At 40.9% G+C, this 22,122-nt stretch overlaps 1 protein-coding gene across 3 annotated transcripts in view; it reads right to left on the bottom strand.

Moving 5' to 3' along the window:
• The window catches only part of eloal (elongin A, like), a 120,508-nt gene that overhangs the window by 15,465 nt on the left and 82,921 nt on the right, over nucleotides 1-22,122 (bottom strand). For 2 of the 3 annotated variants that reach the window (XM_043679526.2, XM_087978425.1), the window contains exons 6-7: nucleotides 17,073-17,228; nucleotides 12,029-12,126 (exon numbers count right to left, since the gene is read on the bottom strand). In XM_043679526.2, the coding sequence (XP_043535461.2) occupies nucleotides 12,029-12,126; nucleotides 17,073-17,228 (254 nt within the window). The remainder of the gene's footprint in view (nucleotides 1-12,028; nucleotides 12,127-17,072; nucleotides 17,229-22,122) is intronic. The other variant, XM_043679536.2, reaches the window with a different exon arrangement.

Below are 22,122 nucleotides of genomic sequence, written 5' to 3'. Positions count from 1 at the left end.
ATCCACAACTTGTCAATCATGTTATAGTCAATTCACGTTGACAAAATACGTGTTACACCAGAACGATCTGAAGTTAAAATGGTTTTGCGCATGGAAAATCATTACTCAATAACTTGATTGAGTTTTTTGAAGATGTGAAGATGATGATTGGTGAAGGCAGAGCAGTAGACATTGTCTATATGGAGTTCAGCAAGGAGTTTGAGAAGGTTCCACATGGTAGACTGGTTAGCAAGGTTAGATCATGTGAAATATAGCCATTTGGATACAAAATTGGCTTGAATGTAGGAGACAGAGTGATGGTGAACAGTTCATTTTCAGACGAGAGGCCTGTGACAAGTGGGCTCTGCAAGAATCGGTGCTGCGTCCACTGATTGTTGTCATTTATATAAATTATTTGGATGTGAACACAGGAGGTATGGTAAGTTTGCAGATGACAGCACAATTGGTGGTGTACTGGACAGCAAAGATGGTTACCTCAGAGTGCAATGGGACCTTGCTCAGTGAGCAAATGGTCCTAGGAGTGTCAGATGGAATAAAATCTTGAAAAATATGAGATGCTGCAATTTAGAAAGGCAAACCAGGGCAGGACTTATAGACTTAATGGTAAGAGGAGTGTCGTTGAACAAAGACTTTGGAGTGCAGTTCATAGTTCTTTGAACATGGAGTCGCAGGTAGATAGGATAGTGAAGGTGGTGTTTGGTACACTTGCCTAAATTGGTCAGCGCATTGAATTTAGGAGTTGGGAAGTCATATTGCAGCTGAACAGGACGTTTGTTAGACCGCTTTTGGAATACTGCATTCAATTTTGATCTTCCTACTATAGAAAAGATGTTGTGAAACTTGAAAGGGTTCAGAAAAGAAATACAAGGATGTTGCCAGGGTGGAGGTGTTTGAGCTACAGGGAGAGGCTGAATAGGCTGGGGCTATTTTCCCTGGAGCATAGGTGGCTGAGGGATGACCTTACAGAGGTTTATTAAATCATGGGGAGCATAGGTAGGGTGAATACCCAAGGTCTTTTCCCCCGAGCTCGAGAAGTCAAACTAGACAGCATAGATCGAGGATGAGGGGGAAGATTTAAAAGGGACTGAAGGGGCAACATTTTCATGCAGAGGGTGGTGGGTGTATGGAATGAGCTGCCAGAGGAAATGGTAGAGGCTGGTACAATTACAACAATTAAAAGGGATCTGGACGGTTATGTCAATAGGAAGGGTTTAGACAGATATGGGCCAAATGCTGGCAAATGGGACTAGATCAGTTTGGGATATCTGGTCAGCATGGATGAATTGGACTGAAGTGAAGTGTCGGCTTCCATGTTATATAATGCTATGATAATGACTTATGACTATCAGAGAGGAAAGACACCGTGAATTTACTTTTGCAAGAATTTTGCCCCAGCTCTCCAAAAGTGAAAGAGGACAAAAAGTATATTAAGTGTTTGCAGATCTGGCAAATAAATCTCAATTATTGGAAATTTGAGGCAAAAAGAACCTGACCTTCGATTAACTACATTTAACCCTATACTTCTTTACTCCCCCAACTCATCTTCTAATCAGTAGTTTTTTTTATTGTAGGAAACCCTCAAGAAGTTTTACTGTTTTCAGTGTATTACTTGTCCACTTAGATATATCAGATGTATACATATATATGCACACACACACACACAATATGCATTTAAACCATAATTGAAACATTCTTCATTTGCAAGTTAAAATACAAGGATCACATGTTAACTCAAAAGAGGATACCTTTCAACAAAGGAACTAGAACTACTCTGGGAGCTATTGATTAGTTTTTCATTTGTTTTCATAGAAGAGGTAGTGGAAGATTTTCTCAACATTTAACAAAAGCATCAAAAACAGAAAATATGATCATTCATAGATTTCTAAAAAAAAGTTTTCCTTTTCAAACCTTTTGAATTCTGCAATTCCCCATATTAATTTCTCATACTATTCATTCATTATCCAGTATTAGAGGAGAAAAGAATTACTCCGATTAAATATTGGGTAAACCAAAGTTAATTTTTTTAGACACTGCCCTAAACCCTGGTCCCCAGCCAACTGTTCAAGATCTCAGCACCCGACCAGAACTTCAGATGAGCTTCAAATGCACATTTGCTCTATCACCAAATCCTTTTACTTCCACTTTTGTAATATCATCGAGCTCTTACCTCACCTCAACTAACTGTTGACCTTTATCCATTACTTTGTTACCTTTAGTTTCTACTATATAAATACTAAACCCTGCAGCCTCCAAATCTCCACTCTCTAAAACGGAACTCTTTAAAAATAATACTGTCTATATCCTAAATCACATTGATTCCTATTCACTCATTACCTCTATGGTCACTGACCTAAACAGGCTCTTTGTTAAGCAATACCACAAATTTTATAATTCTCAAGCTTATTTAAAAATCCTTCCCAATTCGAGTAAGTTTCTTCAACCTTAAACTTTCTTAAGATACTTCTGGTCTTGCAGTCCTTCTCCCTTGCACATACAGATTTCAAATCACTCCACTTCATGGTGAACATACCTTCAGCTGTCTGGCCCATGTGTTCTGGAATCCCCTCTTTAACTTCTCAGCATTGTTATCCCCCTTTAAGACACTCCTTAATACTTACCCTCTTCAATCAGTTTTTGGTCACCTGATATCTTATGCAGCTTGGTGCCAAATTATATTTAATATTGCTCCTGTGGAGATAGCTTTGGAAACATTATTACATTAAACCATCTATACACATTCATATACATATATATTATTCTTTGAAGTAACAAATAGTGAATAGGGAAATCTATTATAAGCAATAGATTCCAATTTTCAACACATCTTTAAAAAAAGATTATGGGAAGCTACACAAAATGACAAAAGGGTGGCATAAACTGTCTTTCACAGGGTTTTGATGTTTGGGCTACATAAAATGCTTTGATAGAATTAATGTGTGGGCAAGGGCTCGCATTGGATTCAAATTGGTTTTGGAAACAAAGTAAAATTTTAAAACTTGCAACAGCACTGTGGCAGAAATAGTTTATATTGAACGTAAGAACTATGAGCGGGAGTAGGTCGTCTAGCCCTTCGAGCCTGCGCCACCATTCAATAAGATCATGGCTGATCTTTTTGTGGCCTCAGCTCCAATCAGCTGCCCTCTCACCATAACGCTTAATTCCATTACTGTTCAAAAAAATTATACATCTTAGCTTTAGAAACATTTACTGAGGAAGCCTTAACCACTTCAGTGGGCAGGGAATTCCTCAGATTCACAATCCTCTGGGTGAAGAAATTTCTTCTCAATTCAGACGCAAGTCTGCTCTCCCTAATTTTGAGGCTATGCCCTCTTGTCCTAGTTTCACCCACCAGGGGAAACATCCTCTCTACATCTTCTCTATTCTCTTCATAATTTTATATGTTTCTATAAGATTGGAATTTAGAAGAATGAGGGGCAATGAATATAATCCCAGTCTACTCAGTCTCTCCTCATAAGCCAAACCCCCCCAACTCCAGAATCAACCTAGTGAACCTCCTCTGCACCCAATCTAGTGACAGTATATCCTTTCTCTAGTAAGGAGACCAAAACTGCACACAGTACTACAGGTGTGGCCTAAGCAGCACTATACAGCTGCAACATAACCTCTCTGCTTTTAAACTCAATCCCTTTAACAATTCTATTTGCCTTCTTAGTTACCTGTTGCATCTGCAAACCAACCTTCTGTGATTCTTGCACAAGGACAACTAGGTCTCTATAGCAGCATGCTGCAATTTCTTACCAATCAAGTAATAGTCCTTTTTATTATTCCGACTGAAATGGATGACTTCACATTTATTAACACCATCCTCCATCTGCTAGACTTTGCCCACTCATTTAAACCATTGATGTCCCTTTGCGAAGTTTCACAGTGTTCTGCACACTTTGCTGTACCACTCAGCTTAGTGTCACCTGCAAACTTTCACACACTACACGCAGTCCCCAACCCTAAATCATTGATGTAAATTGTGAATAATTGCAATCCCAACACTGAACTCTGAGGCACGTCACTAAACACTGATTGCCAACCAGAATAGCATTCATTTATTCCCAGTTTTGCTTACCATTCTTACTCAAACCTCTATCCATGCCAATACAGGCCGTTCGTCTTTATCTTATGCAGCATCCTTTTACGTGGCACCTTGCTGAATGTCTTTTGAAAATCCAGATACACCACATCTACTGGGTTCCCGTTGTCCACCATGCTTGTAATGTTTTCACAGAATTCTAGTAGATTAGTTAAGCATGACTTGCCTTTCAGAACGCATGCTGCGTCTCCCCAATTTCTATCTAGATATCTTGCTACTTCTTCCTTTGTAAAAGATTCAAGTATTTTCCTTACTGTAGAAGTTAAGCTAACTGGTCGAAAAATCCCCACATTTGTCTACTTTTTTTAAGTAATGGCATCACATTTGTTGTTTTCCAATCTGCTGGAAATGCCTCAGAGTCCAGTGAATTTGGGAAAATTTACAATAAGTGCATTTGCTTTTTCTCCCGCCATTTCTTTTAGTACCCCGAGATGCAATAGACAATAGGTGCAGGAGTAGGCCATTCTGCCCTTTGTGCCAGCACCACCATTCATTATGATCATCCTCAATCAGTATCCTGTTCCTGCCTTATCCCCATAACCCTTGATTCCACTATCCTCAAGAGCTCTATCCAACTCTTTCTTGAAAGTATCCAGAGACTTGTCCTCCACAGCCTTCTGAGGCAGAGCATTCCATACAGCCACCCTCTCTGGGTGAAGACGTTTCTCCTCAACTCTGTTCTAAGTGGCCTACCCCTTTTTTTAAACTGTGTCCTCTGGTTTGGGACTCACCCATCAGCAGAAACATGCTTCCTGCCTCCAGAGTGTCCAATCCTTTAATAATCTTATACGTCTCAATCAGACCCCCTCTCAGCCTTCTAAACTCAAGTGTTATACAATCCCAGTCATTCCAATCTTTCAGCGTAAGATAGTCCCGCCATTCTGGGAATTGACCTCGTGAACCTACGCTGCACTCCCTCAATAGCCAGAATGTCTTTCCTCAAATTTGGAGCTCATTTGCCAGGAGACTAGTCACATTCTCTCTCAATAGGCAAAACAACAAAATACTTGCAGAACAAACATTCAGTTTTGCAGAAAAGACCAATGGAATGGTCTTATACAGACATTGAAAATTATGATAAGGCTTGACATGGTAGAAACAGAAAAAAAATGTTTTTCACATGTAATGAGACAAAACTGAAGGTCATACGTAGGAGGACAGAGCGGTGTACATGATCCATATGGACTTCAGTAAGGCATTTGACAAGGTTCCTCACAGTAGGTTGGTTAGCAAGGTTACATCACATGGAATATTAGGAGAACTAGCCATTTGGATACAGAACTGGCTAGAAAGTAGAAGGCAGAGAGTCACCATTCAGATTGGAGGCCTGCAACCAGTGGAGTGCCACAAGGATTGGTGCTGGGTCCACTGCTTTTCATCATTTACATAAATGATTTGTATGCAAACATAAGAGGTATAGTTACTAAGTTTGCAGATGACATCAAAATTAGGATGTCGTGTACAGCAAAGGAGGTTACCTCAGAGTACAATGAGATCGTGATCAGATGGGCCAACAGGCAGAGGAGTGGCAGATGGAGTTTAATTTAGATAAATGTGAGGTGCTGCATTTTGGAAAGGCAAATCAGAGCAGGACCTATCCACTTATTGGTAAGATCCTGGGAGTGTTGCTGAACAAAGAGACCTTGGAATGCAGGTTAATTGTTCTTTGAAAATGGAGTTGCAGGTAGATAGGATAGTGATGGCAGTGTTTGGTATGCTTTCCTTTATTTGTCAGAGCATTAAGTATAGGAATTGAGAGGTCATGTTGCAGCTGTGCAGGACATTGGTTAGGCCACTTTTGGAATATTGCATGCATTTCTGGTCTCCTTCCCATTGGAAGGATGTTGTGAAACTTGAAAGGATTCAGAAAAGATTTACAAGGATGTTGCCAGGGTTGGAGGATTTGAGCTATTGGAAGAGACTAAATAGGCTGGGGCTGTTTTCACTGGAGCAGAGGCTGAGGGGTCACCTTATGGAGGTTTATAAAATCATGACGGGTATCAATAGGACAAATAGACAAGGTCTTTTGCCTGGGGTGGGGGGAGTCCAGAACTAGACTGCATAGGTTTAGGGTGAGCGGGGAAAGATATAAAGGGCAAAGTTTTCACACAGAGGAATGAACTGCCAGAGGAAGTGATGGAGGCTGGTACAATTACAGCATGTAAAAGGCGTCTGGATGGGTATATGGGCCAAGTGCTGGCAAGTGGTACTAAATTAATTTAAGATAGCTGGTTGGCATGGATGAGTTGAACAGAAAGATCTGTTTCTGTGCTGTACTTCTCTATGACTCCATAACTTTGCCATTAATAAATGCAAAATTATTTCATTTGAATTCTCTATATTTATTAAGCGATAAGAGTGTGGAGTACATCAGTTAATCTCTGTGGTAGTGTAAGTATCAAATTGATATTAAGGGAATTGGAGATGAGCATAACTATAGGGTCAGATGAAGAAGCTTGCACAGAGTTAAAGTAATAGCCTAGAGCAGTTGGTTTGGAATTGCCAGTTTCTATACTGCAGGCTCAATTCTATGTAAAGTGATAACATATAGCAAACCACAACTCATTAGTAAGAAACATTTTGGAAAACACTGTGGTAAATCTTAATCTTGAAAAAGCAATTTTTTTAAGTTGTTGACCCAGAGATAACATCATTGATTTATGAGCCTCTTTAAATGACTTAAGGTGGAGTCATCAAAATAAAAGTTTCTACAGCACGCCATGCAACAGAACTGAACACAGTGAAATGAGATTAATTTGCAATAATCAGAATACTTAAACTTCTGACATAATACAAGTTTTTTTTAAAAAGAATTAATAAAGAGGATTGATGAGGGCAGAGCAGTGGACGTGATCTATATGGACTTGAGTAAGGTTTTGACAAGGTTCCCCACGGGAGACCGATTAGCAAGGTTAGATCTCATAGAATAGAGAGAGAACTAGCCATTTGAATACAGGACTGGCTCAAAGGTAGAAGACAGGGGGTGGTGGTGGAGGGTTGTTTTTCAGACTGGAGCCCTGTGACCTTGGGGTGCCATAAGGATAGGTGCTTGGGTCCACTAATTTTTGTCATTTGTATAAATGATTTGGATGTGAGCATAAGAGGTACAGTTAGTAAGTTTGCAGATGACATCAAAATTGGAGGTGTAGTGGACAGCGAAGATTACCTGGGCCAATGGACTGAGGAGTGGCAGATGGAGTTTAATTTAGATAAATGCAAGGTGCTGCATTTTGGGAAAGCAAATCTTAGCAGGACTTCTGCACTTAATGGTAAGGTCCTTGGGAGTGTTCCAGAATGAAGAGACCTTGGAGTGCAGGTTCATAGCACCTTGAAACTGGATGTTTAAGAAGGAAATTGAAGGGAAAGTTAGGACAAGGGAAGTCAAGAAAAACAACTGTATCAATGAAGCAGAAAATTCAAAAAGGGATCATGCTGTAAGGTTGAGTAAAATAGGAGTTGATGGAAAGGGTGAGGGCAGTAACAAATTAAAAATACTATATATGAATGCACGAAGCATTAGAAATAAGATGGAAGAGCTTGAGGCTCTTTTGGAAATTGGCAGATACGATATTGTGGGGATAACTGAGACGTGGCTTCAAGTGGACAGTGCCTGGGAAATGAATATTCAAGGCTACACGTGCTATTGGAAGGACAGACTGACGGGCAGAGAGGGTGGAGTGGCCATGTTGGTAAGGGATGATATTCAGTCCCTTGCACGGGGGGACCTAGAATCAGGGGAGGTAGAGTCAGTATGGATAGAACTGAGAAACTCTAAGGGTAAAAAGACCCTCTTGGGAGTTATCTACAGGCCCCCAAACAGTTGTCTAGATGTTGGATGTAAGTTGAATCAGGAGCTGAAATTGGCCTGTCGCAAAGATGTTACTACAGTTGTTATGGGGGATTTCAACATGCAGGTAGACTGGGAGAATCAGGATGGTATTGGATCTCAAGAAAGAGACTTTGTGGAGTGCCTCAGAGATGGATTCTTATAACAGCTGGTGCTGGAGCCTACCAGGGAGAAGGCAATTCTGGATCTGGTATTGTGCAACGAACCAGAATTGATCAGGGACCTCAAAGTGAAGGAGCCATTGGGAAGTAGTGACCATAATACAATAAGTTTCAATCTGCAATTTGAGAGGGAGAGGGTACAATTGGAAGTGACAATATTTCAGTTGAATAAAGGGAACTATGGAGCTATGAGGGAGGAGCTGGCCAAAGTTCAATGGTGCAATACCTTAGCAGGGATGACAGTGGAGGAACAATGGCAGATATTTCTGTGTATAATGCAGAAGATGCAGGATCAGTTCATTCCAAAAAGGAAGAAAGATCCTAGGAGGAGGCATGGGTGGCCATGGCTGACGAGGGAAGTAAAGAAACATATAAAGTTAAAAGAGAAAAAGTATAACATAGCAAAGATAAGTGGGAAAACGGAGGACTGGGAAGCTTTTAAAGAACAACAGAGGATTACTAAGAAGGAAATGCGCAGAGGAAAAATGAGGTACGAAGGTAAACTGGCCAAAAATATAAAGGAGGATAGTAAAAGCTTTTTTAGGTATGTGAAAGGCAAAAAAATGGTTAAGACTAAAATTGGGCCCTTGAAGACAGAAACTGGGGAATATATTACGGGGAACAAAGAAATGGCAGAAGAATTGAATTGGTACTTCAGATCTGGGTTCACTGGGGAAGACACAAGCAATCTCCCTGAGGTAAGAGTGGCTGAAGGACTTGAACTGAAGGGAATTTATATTTGCCAGGATTTGGTGTTGGAGAGGCTGTTAGGTCTGAAGGTTGATAAGTCCCCGGGGCCTGATGGTCTACATCCCAGGGTACTGAAGGAGGTGGCTCGAGAAATCATGGATGCGTTGGTGATTATTTTCCAGAGTTCGATAGATTTCGATCAGTTCCTGCGGATTGGAGGGTGGCTAATGTTGTACCACTTGTTAAGAAAGGTGGGAGAGAGAAAGCAGGAAATTATTGACCAGTTCGTCTGACCTCAGTGGTGGGAAAGATGCTGGAGTCTATTATAAAGGATGAAATTAGGACATCAGGATAGTAGTAACAGGATAGGTCCGAGTCAGCATGGATTTATGAAGGCGAAATCATGCTTCTGGAATTTTTTGAGGATGTAACTCTGAAGATGGACGAGGGAGATCCAGTAGATGTCGTGCACCTGGACTTCCAGAAAGCTTTTGATAAAATCCCATATAGGAGGTTAGTGAGCAAAATTAGGGCACATGGTATTGGGGACAAAGTACTAACTTGGATTGAAAGTTGGTTGGCTGACAGGAAACAAAAAGAGTAGTGATAAACAGCTCCATTTCAGAATGGCAGGCAGTGACCAGTGGGATACTGCAGGGATCAGTGCTGGGACCGCAGCTTTTTACAATATATATTAATGATATAGAAGATGGTAATAACATTAGCAGGGTGAAATGTGAGAAGGATGTTAGGAGATTACAGGGTGACTGATGCAGTTTAATGTGGATAAATGTATGGTTATCCACTTTGGTGGCAAGAACAGGAAGGCAGATTACTACCTAAATGGAATCAATTTAGGTAAAGGGGCAGTACAAAGAGATCTGGGTGTTCTTGTACACCAGTCAATGAAGGTAAGCATGCAGGTACAGCAGGTAGTGAAGAAGGCTAATAGCATGCTGGCCTTCATAACACGAGGGATTGAGGATAGAAGCAAAGAGGTGCTTCTGCAGCTGTACAGGGCCCTGGTGAGACCACACCTGGAGTACTGTGTGCAGTTCTGGTCTCCAAATTTGAGGAAAGACATTCTGGCTATTGAGGGAGTGCCGCATAGGTTCACGAGGTCAATTCCTGGAATAGCGGGACTGGAGCAACTGGGCTTGTATACTCTTGAGTTTAGAAGACTGAGAGGGGATCTGATTGAGACATATAAGATTATTAAAGGATTGGACACTCTGGCAGCAGGAAACATGGTTCCGCTGATGGGTGAGTGCCGAACCAGAGGACACAGCTTAAAAATACAGGGTAGACCATTTAGGACAGAGATGAGGAGAAACTTCTTCACCCAGAGAGTGGTGGCTGTGTGGAATGCTCTGCCCCAGAGGGCAGTGGAGGCCCAGTCTCTGGATTCAATTAAGAAAGAGTTGGATAGAGCTCTCAAGGATAATGGAATCAAGGGTTATGGAGATAAGGCAAGAACAGGATAATCAGCCATAATCATATTGAATGGTGGTGCAGGCTCGAAGGGCAGAATGGCCTACTCCTGCACCTATTGTCTATTGAAAGCAGTGTCGCAGGGAGATAGGAAAGTGATGAAGATGTTTGGTATGCTTTCCTTCATTGGTCAGAGTATTGAGCACAGGAATTGGGAGGTCATGTTGTGGCTGTACAGGACATTGGTTAGGCCACTTTTGGAATATTGTGTGCAATTCTGGTCCCCTTCCTATCGTAAGGATGTTGTGAAACTTGAAAGGGTTCAGAAAAAATTTACAAGGATGTTGTCAGTGTTGGAGGATTTGAGCTATAGGGAGAGGCTGAACAGGCTGGGGCTGTTTTACCTGGAGCGTCAGACAGTGAGGGATGACCTTAGAGGTTTCTAAAATCATGAGGTGCATGGATAGCATAAATAGACAAAGTCTCTTCCCTGAGGTGGAGGAGTCCAGAACTAGAGGGCATAGGTTTAGGGGGAGAGGGGGAAAGATATAAAAGACATCTCTATGACACCTAAGGGACAACTTATTTACGCAGAAGGTGGTACGTCTATGGAATGCGCTGCCAGAGAAAGTAGTGGAGGCTAGTACAATTGCAACATTTAAAAGGCATTTGGATGGGTATATGAATAAGGAGGGTGTGGAGGGATATGGACAGGGTACTGGCAGGGATTGGGTTGCGATATCTGGTTGACATGGAGAAGTTGGACCATGCTGTACTCCTCTACAACTCTTTCAATGGAAGGCAGTAGAGGAACTATATTAGTGCTTCAGCATGTATCCACCTCTGCCTCCTCTTGAGGTGTCTAGTACCACAGAACCTGGTTTTCTTATGATCTCGAGAAATGATTGAAGACACTACACATTGGAAATGATTGTACGCCCTAACAGTACTGTGGTAAGAACACTGAAGACTTGTGTTCCTTTAGAGAAGCCATTCCAATATAGCTACCAAAATAGCTGGCATCAAGGCGATTGCTATTTCATTCAATTCCATTTCAATTCCCCCAACCATTCCTTTTCCGACATGACTATCCTTGGCCTCCTCCATTGACAAAATGAACCACAGCACAAATTGGAGGAACACCTAATTTTCCACCCGAGCAGCCTACAGCCCAGAGGACTCCACATTGAGTTCTCCAATTTCAAATAACCTCCCTCCCTATCCTCTGACTCCCTTCCCAGCCCCTCCCCCTCCTTTCCACCAACCAGATTCATTCCTCCCTTGACCAATCAAGTCATTCCCTCTGCCTTTCTTCACCTTTCCCCACTTCACCACCCTGCCCCCACTTCCCCCTTTATCTGCAGCTCCCCCACACCCACCCACAGAAGGGTTACCCCCGAAAAGACGGCTTCTCTACCTCCTGATGCTACCTCGCCTGTGTTCTTCAAGCCTCCTGCCTGTCTATTATGGCTCTTTGTATAACAACAAAGGTCAGTTTTTCAGAAAATGCAGCAATATATCAGAGTATGAGTGTTTAAAATACAAAATTGAACAAAAGGCAAAAGGAAGTGGGAACGCCTTTGGTAAAGAAGGCATTAGTTCAGAGTAATCATTAATGGCAGAATAAATCAACATGATATTAAGACAAAGACTGACAATTGATAAAATTATTGCTTGTGCTTTTCTTAAGGAGTGCCAGAGTGTGTTGTTTAAAGAACAAATTCTTAAATAATCCTTGGCAATTGCTATCTATTTGGCATTATTAACAAGGTCTTACATAACAGGTTCTCTCACCGGGTTGCATTCCTCAATTCGAAAGAGCTGTTCTGGAGTACATCGCCCCAAAACTGGCTCAATAATTTCAAATGGGACCCCTCCTACTTCATGAATAGCTGGTTGGTGAAGGAAGAGGAAAAAAATTAAAATTGAAATGATCATCTTTTTGTCATTTTGTAGACAATTAACAGTTAAGACTACCCATAACTGCTTCAGTTACAAAAATAAAAATCTGGATGGAGCTTAGCCATTACTACATTTCATTGCTTTGGAATTTAGAATCATACAACCCTTACAATACAGAAACAAACCATTCAGCCCATCAAGTCCACACTGATCCTCCAAAGAGCATCCAACCAGACCCATCCTTCTACCCTAGCTCTGTAACGCTGCATGGCTAATCCACCTAGCCTATGCATCCCTGGACACTATGGACAATTTAGCATGGCCAATCCACCTAATTTACAGACCTTTGAGGAAACAGGAGCACTTGGAGGAAACCCATGCAGAGATGGGGCGAACATGTAAATTCCAAGCAGTCACAGGTGCTGGAATTGAACCTGGGTCCCTGGCACTATGAGGCAGCGCACTAACCACTGAGCCACTATGCTGCCGCTGGCTAAACCAGCATTTACTGCTCACCCCCTAGTTACCCACAAGCTAGTCAAGAGTCAGCTACATTGCTGTAGGTCTGCAGTCACACGTAGGCCAGGCTGGGTAAGGATAGCAGGTTACCTTCCCTAAAGGACATTTGTAAACCAGATAGGTTGGTACAATAATTGACAGGGGTTACATGACCTTTTTTTTATTTCAGATCTTTTTTAAATTGAATTCAAATTTCACTGTCTGCCCTGGTGAGATCTGAACCAATGTCCTCAGAACTTTAGGCTAGCATTCTGGATTACTAGTCCAGTGACATCACCACTACCTCCCCTCATTTTAGATTACAGTATTAGATATTTTCATTTTAAGGGCAATTAGAGATGGGCAACAAATGATGGTCTAGCCAGTGTGATCAGATCTTGTGAACAAATGAAAACAAATCACATTTGACTGGCGTATAATAAATGTATGCTATTTGCACATTTGAATTCAACCCAATTGGACTGGAACAAAATGGGTCTTTAATTATGTTTTGCCTGTTCGAGAGCAAAGTGTCCAGAGAAAAAAAACAAAATAAAAGTAGTGATTATCGATTTTCCAGATTTTATTATGTGCTGAGAGAGAATAAAGAGGTTTAAACAAATCAAAAACCAATTATACTTTTTAAATGGGAGAAGAGTGAGAGCACGCAGGAGAAGTGACCATGTGTCGAGGTCAGAAAACGGCTTCAGAGAACAAGAACGTATGAAGAGAATGATGTGGAGGTGCCAGTGTTGGACTGGGGGAGACAAAGTTAAAAATCACACAATACCAGATTATAGTCCAACAGGTTTATCTGGAAATACTAGCTTCTGGAGCTCTGCTCCTTTGACAGGCAGCTAGAGGAGAATTTATAGCAAAAACTCATGGTGTCATACACTGATGTGATATATTGAACAAACCGAGATTGCTGTTGAGTCTTTCATCTTTTAGAATGGGTTGCAGTTTTTGATTCATTAATATGTATTTGGTACCCATGAGATGGCCTCAACCTGGACCTTGGGGTCATGTCATACTAGAGGTGGCCCTACTACAATGTACACACACACACACTCTCAGGCACACACACACCCACCCATCCCCCACACAACACCCGTGCGTGTACACAATCTCATAGGCAGATAACTCATGCAGACTATCAAGCATTTTCTCTCTCTCTCCTTCACATGTATACACAAACACACACGCCTATGGGGTAAATTTGCATTTGCAGAAATATTCTACTTTGTTCAAAAAGCACACAATCTGTCTGCAGTCAATATTTTTTATAATCCATGTGACAATTTATAAATTCCTACTTTGGAAATAGAACCAGTATTCTGACTCAAGGTTGGAATACATACAGATTCTAACCTCACACCTTGAATGCATTGTCTGATTAAGATGTCACTTTCTTAATAATTAAAAAAAATCACACAACACCAGGTTATAGTCCAACAGATTTATTCAGAAATGTTAGCTTTCAGAGCGCTGCTCCTTCATCAGGCAGTGCTCTGAAAGCTAAAACTTCCAAATAAACCTGTTGGATTATAACCTGGTTTTGAGAGATTTTTTAAACTTTGCCCACCCCAGTCCCACATCGACATGTCCTCATCATGGCTACCTTAAGTTGTCTTGGGATTGTGACTTGAAAGTAGTGCTGGGATTTACATATTAATAAATCAAAACCTGCAACCAATTCTAAAGCACTTATATGTAAGAATAATAGGGCGGTAATGTGGATTTTAATATTCCAAACATAGACTGGGACTGCCATAGTGTTAAGGGCTTGGATGGAGAGGAATTTGTTAAGTGCATACAAGAAAATTCTCTGTATGCGGATGTACCTACTATGTAAACTGCAAAACTTGACCTATTCTTGGGAAATAAAACAAGGCAGGTGACTGAGGTGTCAGTGGGGGAGCGCTTTGGCATTAGGGATTATAATTTTACTAGTTTCAAAATGGTGATGGAAAAGAATGGACCGAATCTAAAAATGAAAGGTCTAAAGTGGAGGAGGGCCAATTTTGACGGTATTAGAGAAGAACTTTCAAAAGTTAATTGGGGGTAAATATTCTTAGGTAAAGGAGTGGCTGGAAGTGGGAAGCCTTCAAAAATGAGATCGAGAGTTCAGAGACAATATGTTCCTGTTAGTGTAAATGGCAAGGTTGGTAGATGTAGAGAATTCTGGATCACAAGAGAAGTTGAGGTTTTGGTTAAGAAAAAGGAGGAAGCATATGTCAGGAATAGACAGCAAAGATCGAGTGAATCCCTAGAGGAGTATAAGGAGGTTAGAAGTATACTTAACAAAAGTGAGATAACTTTGACAAATAGGGTGAAGGAGAATTCGAAGGGATTCTACAAACATATTAAGGACAAAAGGGTAAAAATCAGCAAAACTGCCTATATGTGGAACCACAGGAGATAGGGAGATACTAAATGAGTATGATGCATTAGAGTTCAGTGTAGAGAAGGATATGGAAGACAGAAAACATGGGAAAATAAATAGTGACATCTTCAAAAATGTGCAAATTACAGAGCTGATGGTGCTGAGCTTCTTAAAATGTGTAAGGGTGGATAAGTTCCCAGGACTTGATCAGGTCTACACTAGAACTCTGGAAAGCTAGGAAAGTTATTGCTCACCCCCTTGGTGAGATATTTGTCAAAGACCTCATGACACTAGGTTATTGTCCAACAGGTTTATTTGAAAACGCAAGATTTCGGAGGTTCACTCTTCAACACCTGAAAGAGAGGCTCCAAAAGCTTGCATTTTCAAATAAACCTGTTGGACTACAGCCAGATGTCTTGTGATTTTTGACCTTGTCTAACCCAGTCCAAGACCAACACCTCCAAATCATGGGATATTTGTGTCATCAATAGGCACAGATGAGATGCGGGAAGACTGTAGGTTGGCTAATGTGTGCCATGATTTTAAAAAGGGGGTAAGGAAAGCCAGGGAACTATAGACCAATGCGCCTAACACCAATGATTGGAAGTTGATTGAAAGGATCCTGAGGGACAGGACATGCATGTATTTGGAAAGGCAAGGACTGACTACGCGTAGTCAACATAGCTTTGTGCTTGGGAAATTGTCTCTCTCTAACTTGATTGATTCTTTTTGAATTAACAAAGAGGATTAATGATGGCAGAGCAGTGGGTGTGATCTATAAGGACCTCAGTAAGGAGTGTGACAAGTTTCCTCATGGTAGACTGATTAGCAAGGTTAGATCATACGGAATTCAGGGAGATCTAGCTAGTAGGATGCAAAATTGGCTCAAAAGTAGGAGGTGGAGGATTGCTTTTCAGACTGAAGGCCTGTGACCAGTGGTGTTCCACAAGGATCATTGCTGGGTCTACTGCTTTTCGTCTTTTATATAAATGATTTGGATGTGAAAATAGGAGATATAGTTAGTAAGTTTGCAGATGACATGGATGTGTCATGGACAGTGAAGAAGCATACCTCAGATTACAATGGAACCTTGATCAGAAGGGTCAATGAGCTGAGTGGCAGATGGAGTTTAATTTAGATAAGAGAGAGGTTCTGCATTTTGAAAAGGCAAATCAGGGCAGGACGTATACACTTAATGCTCAGGTCCTGGAGAGTGTTGCTGAACAAAGAAGCCTTCAAGTGCAAGTTCATAGTTCCTTGAAAAGAGAGTTTCAGGTAGACAGGATAGTGAAGGTGACCTTTGGTATGTTTGCCTTTATTGGTCAGTGCATTCAGTATAAGATTTGGGAGGTCATATTGCTGTATAGGACACTGGTTATACCACTTTTGGAATACGGAGTACAATTCTAGTCTCCCTCCTATAGAAAGGATGTTGTGAAACTTGAAAGGGTTCAGAAAAGATTTACAAGGATGTTGCCAGGATTGGAGGATTTGAGTTATAAAGGAGAGGCTGAATACGCGGAGGTTATTTTCGCTAGAGTATCAGAGGCTGAGGAATGACATTATAGAAGTTCATACAATCTTGAGGGGCATGGATAGGGTGAATTGTCAAGGTATTTTCCCCAGGATAGGGGGTGGGTCCAAAACTACAGGGCATCTGTTTACAGTAAGAGGAGAAAGATTTAAAAGGGACCCAAGGGGCAACCTTTTCATGCACAGGGTGCTGAGTGTATGGAACGAGCAGCCAGAGGAAGTGGAGGAGGCTGGTACAATTGCAACATTTAAAAGGCATCTGAATGGGTAAATGAATAGGAAGGGTTTAGAGGGATATGGGTCAAATGCTGCCAAATCGATCTGGATCAGTTTAAGATATCTGGCTGGCGCAGACAAGTTGGACTGAAGGGTCTGTTTTCGTGTTGTACGACACTACGATTACGTTAAAAAGACACCAGTCTGATTATGTCATATTAATGTCATATTGTGTGTCTTTTCTATTTCTCCCTTAGTTTTTTTTAAAAATTGAAGACACGTCATCCCTTCCCAATTCCTTACAGTCAATGTTGTTCTGTAGGACTCGAATGCACTGTTCATACAGAGACATCATCTTCATAATATTTGTCGTTTTGGAGCCAGAGTACACTTGCATTTTACAGTTTAATCTTCGACCAGTAAACTCCATGGTGCTCTCAGGAACACTGGACATCGCTGCTGGTGTAAAAAGGAGAAAAAGTCTATGTCAGTTTCAGATCACAGAATCGCTGAATGGTTACAACATATGTACTGACTCTAAAAGCGCCTAGGGCTTTCTCCTGCAACTCTGCACATTTTCTTTTCAGATAATAGTCCAATTCTCTCTTCAATGCCTTGGTTAAACCTGCCTCTACCACACCCTCATGCAGTGCATTCCAGATCCTATCCACTCATTGCACAGGCAAGTTTTTTCTCACGTCTCCACTGCTTTTTCTGCCAATTAGTTTCTCATTATCGACTCTATCCCCGGCCCCACAATTTCGAATCCTTCAATTAAACCTTCTCTTCAAAACAAAGACAGTTCCAATTGCCTCTATCTATTTGGAAGTTCCTTATCCTTAGAACCATTCTCGTGAATCTGTTTCTGCATATTTTTGCTTAACTAAATTTTAGGAATTAGTAACAAGAATAAGCCATTAATGCAACATTGTGTCCCATTCCACCATTCATAATAGATAAAACTGCCTGTGTTATCCATTGTGGACAAGTACAAATGTGAGGTGCTACATTTTGGGAAAGCAAATCTTAGCAGGACTTATACACTTAATGGTAAGGTCCGAGGGAGTGTTGCTGAACAAAGACACCTTGGAATGCAGGTTCATAGCTCCTTGAAAGTGGAGTAGCAGATAGATAGGATAGTGAAGGCAGAGTTTGGTATGCTTTCTTTTATTGGTCAGAGTATTGAACACAGGAGTTGGGACATCATATTGCGGCCGTACAGGACATGGGTTAGGCCACTGTTAGAATATTGCGTGCAATTCTGGTCTCCTTCCTATCAGAAAGATGTTGTGAAACTTGAAAGGGTTCAGAAAAGATTTACAAGGATGTTGCCAGGGTTGGAGGATCTGAGCTACAGGGAGAGGCTGAACAGGCTGGGGCTGTTTTCCCTGGAGGGTTGGAGGCTGAGGAGTGAGCTTATAGAGGTTTACAAAATCATGAGGGGCATCGATAGGATAAATAGACAAAGCCTTTTCCCTGGGGCCAGGGAGTCCAGAACTAGAGGGCATAGGTTTAGGGTGAGAGGGGAAAGATATAAAAGAGACCCAAGCAGCGACTTTTTCACAGAGAGTGTATGGAATGAGCTGCCAGAGGAAGTGGTGGAGGCTGCTCCAATTACAATATTTAAAAAGGCATTTGGATGGGTATTTGAATAGGAAGGGTTTGGAGGGAAATGGGCCGGGTGCTAGCAGGTGGAACTAGATTGGGTTGAGATATCTGGTTGGCATGGATGTGTTGGACCGAAGGGTCAGCTTCCATGCTGTACATCTCTATGACTCTAAGTCTTGCATCCTTCTCTGTGTTTAGTTTTACCCATATTGTTTTTACTATCTGAATTCCTTTGTAATCTTGCATACTGAATTCTTTTGATGTTGCAATTGTTCTTTTTTTATAATCAACGTAATTGCTCCTTCTCTTTCCTCAATTTGCTTCTCCCTTCTAAAGATCCTGCAACCTGGCATATTTTTATAGTGTCATTAAATTAAGTTCTTCAAACTGAATTTGTACAGCTAACATCATTGTTTTATTACTTAGCTGCATGCATTCACGTATAGACAATTTCCACTCCATGTGCCCTATTCACAGAATCTTAATGCAGCAGAGGATGTTTGGCCTGTCAAATGTCTGCTGGCCCTTTTAAAGAGTTATTCCAATTTAGTTCCTAACCCCAGCACTTCCTCCACAAAATTATTTTTCAGGTACATTCCTAATATTCTTTTGCAAACTCCTATGAAATTTAATTTCAAACCTTAAAATGCGAGGATACATTTCTCTGCATTTTCTCATGTTGGTGTTTGCTTTGGAACCAGGAATTATATACCGGGTAGACAAATGGTATATCTGAACAGGAACATTTTATTGACAATGCCCATACCTGTACAACCAGTCTGAAGCTGGACCCAATCTCTGCCCCTCCAGTTCATCTGACTAGCTCTCTCAAAGACCAGCAACCCCAACTACATTCTGAATAGTCCCTGGTTTAAAATAATTGGTAAAAGCACAAGAACATCTGGTTCCTGAACCACTCTCCAGCAAATAGTTTTTCTCAACTCGGTCTACTAAAATACCTCAGTATTCTGAAGATCTATTAGATTTGGCCTTAACCTTCCTTCCTCCAATGAGGATAATCACAGCTCACAATCTCAGCATAATTTAAGTTTCTAATCTTTACCACCATCCTGATAAACGTCTTCTAAAACTATTCATTTTCCTACTTTAAATGTTCCATTGCTTTTATATTTGTTGCCTTCGCTCTTTGGGACTCTGTTGTAGACTGCATGAAAAACTACTTTTTTTTGTCCAAAATTGAGTTTTCCAGTATATCACCCGTGTAGAACTGCAAATTAACCTTAAATCAATACCATCACTAACACCTTCTTTTCTTTTTCCTTTCCCCATTCCTTATGAATGCATTGAAACCAAGGAATGTTCTGCTCAGGCGAATAGGATCTCTCTGCTCATGTTCAAGCCAGATCTCCATTATAGCCATTAAATCATAACTCATATGTTACTTGCACACATAGCCTAACATACCTGAATTAACATTCCTTCATTCAAACAGCATCCCAGCATGCTTTGGTTTATTTCTCCATTTACTAACTAAAAACTGTTCATCACTCTAAATTTTCTACCATTTTGTATCACTTGGTGTCCATCCCCAACCAAACTATTTAAACCCTGTTGTACAGCACTACTGAAAGCTGTACTATTCATACTTTGCTGATAGTCCTGATGAAAGTAATAGAGGCATGCTTTAAAAACATACAACAATTATATCCCACAACTACTTCTGTATTGAGTTTAAAAGGTCTTAACTTCTTTTTTAGGACTCTGATCATTTTTCTCAATCCCTCTTTTCTCTAACTTATCATTTAAATTCGGAACCTTCAGATTCCCTTTGTATCGGTTCAAATTCTCTCTGCTTGGACAGCTGCTCCAGTTTGGTTCATGTAGCAATACAGCTCCTTCCCACATTAAATTTTAAACTGTCCAGCAATACAAAACACCTCCTTTTCATGTTTTTGAACCATAAATGTGCGTGCTCCAGCTGTTTATCTCTGTGCCAATGTGCACATAAACTAATTTCCAGTCAAACTGCCATTTTAAAAGTCCACAGTCGGTTCTCAGCTCACTGTTACCAGCTGTGCTTCAGCAGGTCATTCACCCTAGAAGAACATTTGAATCACAAATTACTTACAGCCGATCAGTCAGCTTCCAGTTACACAGTACCTCATTAAAACTGCCTAGTGACCTATTTACAGTTGACCTACATAACTGAAACACTGCAGCTTTTGATAAGTTCCTTACTTTTCATTTCGATATTACACAGACTGCCCTAAAGTTAATGGTTACTTACACCCTGAGGTGACCAGACAGTTGACATGATGCTCTACACTTATATCCAAACAACCGTATCTGTCTACCTCAATTGCTTGATCTGAACAAATTCCTAACTATAATAGCCACCATCTTCAAAACTTCTGAACCTGACAGATATATCCAATAGCACTGTAGAAGGTTAGTATGGAGGGTCAGCAAGTAATTAGGAAAGCTCACACAGTGTTAGTTTTTTATTACAAGAGGAATGGAGTACAAAAGTAGGGATGTTATGGATCAGTTATATAGAGCATTAGTGAGATCACATCTGAAGTACTGTGTATAGTATTGGTCTCCTTATCTAAGAAAAGGATGTAATGTCTTGGAAGAAGTACAAGGAAGGTTAACTAGACTAATTCCTGCAATGGGCACAATTACTAAACTGACGGCATGGTGGCTCAGTGGTTAGCACTGCTGCCTTATAGCACCAGGGTCCCAGGTTCAATTCCAGCCTCGGGCGATTGTCTGTGTGTGGAGTTTGCACATTTTCCCTGAGTCTGCGTGGGCTTCCTCAGGGTGCTCTGGTTTCCTTCCACAGTTCAAAGATGTGCAGGTCAGGTGAATTAGCCATGCTAAATTGCCCATAGTGTTAGGTGCATTAGTCAAAGGGAAATGGGTCTGGATGGGTTACTCTTTGGAGGATTGGTGTGGACTAGTTGGGCCGAAGGGCCCGTTTCCAAACTGTAGGGAATCTAATCTAATCTATTTGAGGAAATGTTAGACAGGCTAGACTTGTATTTGTGGGAGAAGAATAAGCGCTAACTTCATTGAAACAAAAGATCATGTTGGGGTCTTGACATATGGAAAACCTAGTTGCTCTAGTGGAAGATTCCAGAACGAGGTATCACCCACTTAAGACAGAGATATGGAGAAGTTTTTCTCAAGTGTCTTGTGTCTGGAACACTTTCTTCAATATTTTTAAGCCGGATGTGGATAGACTCTTGATAACCAACAGGGTGAAAGGTTAATGTGGGTAGGCAGGATTGTGGAGTATTCTAATCAGCCATGATCTCTTTAAAGAGTAGAACAAACTCAAGTGAATGTAGTCTACTCTTGCACCCATTTCACCTCTACATTAAATAAACATCAAAAGGAAATTTGAGAGAGTTTCTGATCTCAAATCATGAGTATGCACTAATAAGGAGGTCAGATGCCTCACTGTATGGGAAAAGTGAAATATATATTAGTTCAGCATCACAGAGATCCTGTCACATTCAAGAATACCAAGCTATGTGTGTTGGTTGAAGACATTCATGTTATCTAGCTTTAAAGTCTAGATTAATAAGTGACCACATGGGTTAGAGGTAGGAGTAAGCCATTTGACCCCTCAAGGCTGCTCTGCCATTTGGTAAGATCTGATCAGATTATGACCTTGATTTTATTGTCCACCCCCCATCCCTCGTTCCTTCGAACTCTCTGTTCACAAAGAATCTACCCAACTAACTCTTGAAAATACTAATGAGTCTGCCACAACTAT

The sequence above is a fragment of the Chiloscyllium plagiosum genome, unplaced genomic scaffold (assembly GCF_037043375.1).
Source record: "Chiloscyllium plagiosum isolate Xiang-an unplaced genomic scaffold, Cpla_swu_hap1 HiC_scaffold_3, whole genome shotgun sequence".
NCBI lineage: Eukaryota > Metazoa > Chordata > Chondrichthyes > Orectolobiformes > Hemiscylliidae > Chiloscyllium > Chiloscyllium plagiosum.
This window is presented reverse-complemented; position numbering and strand designations above follow the sequence as displayed.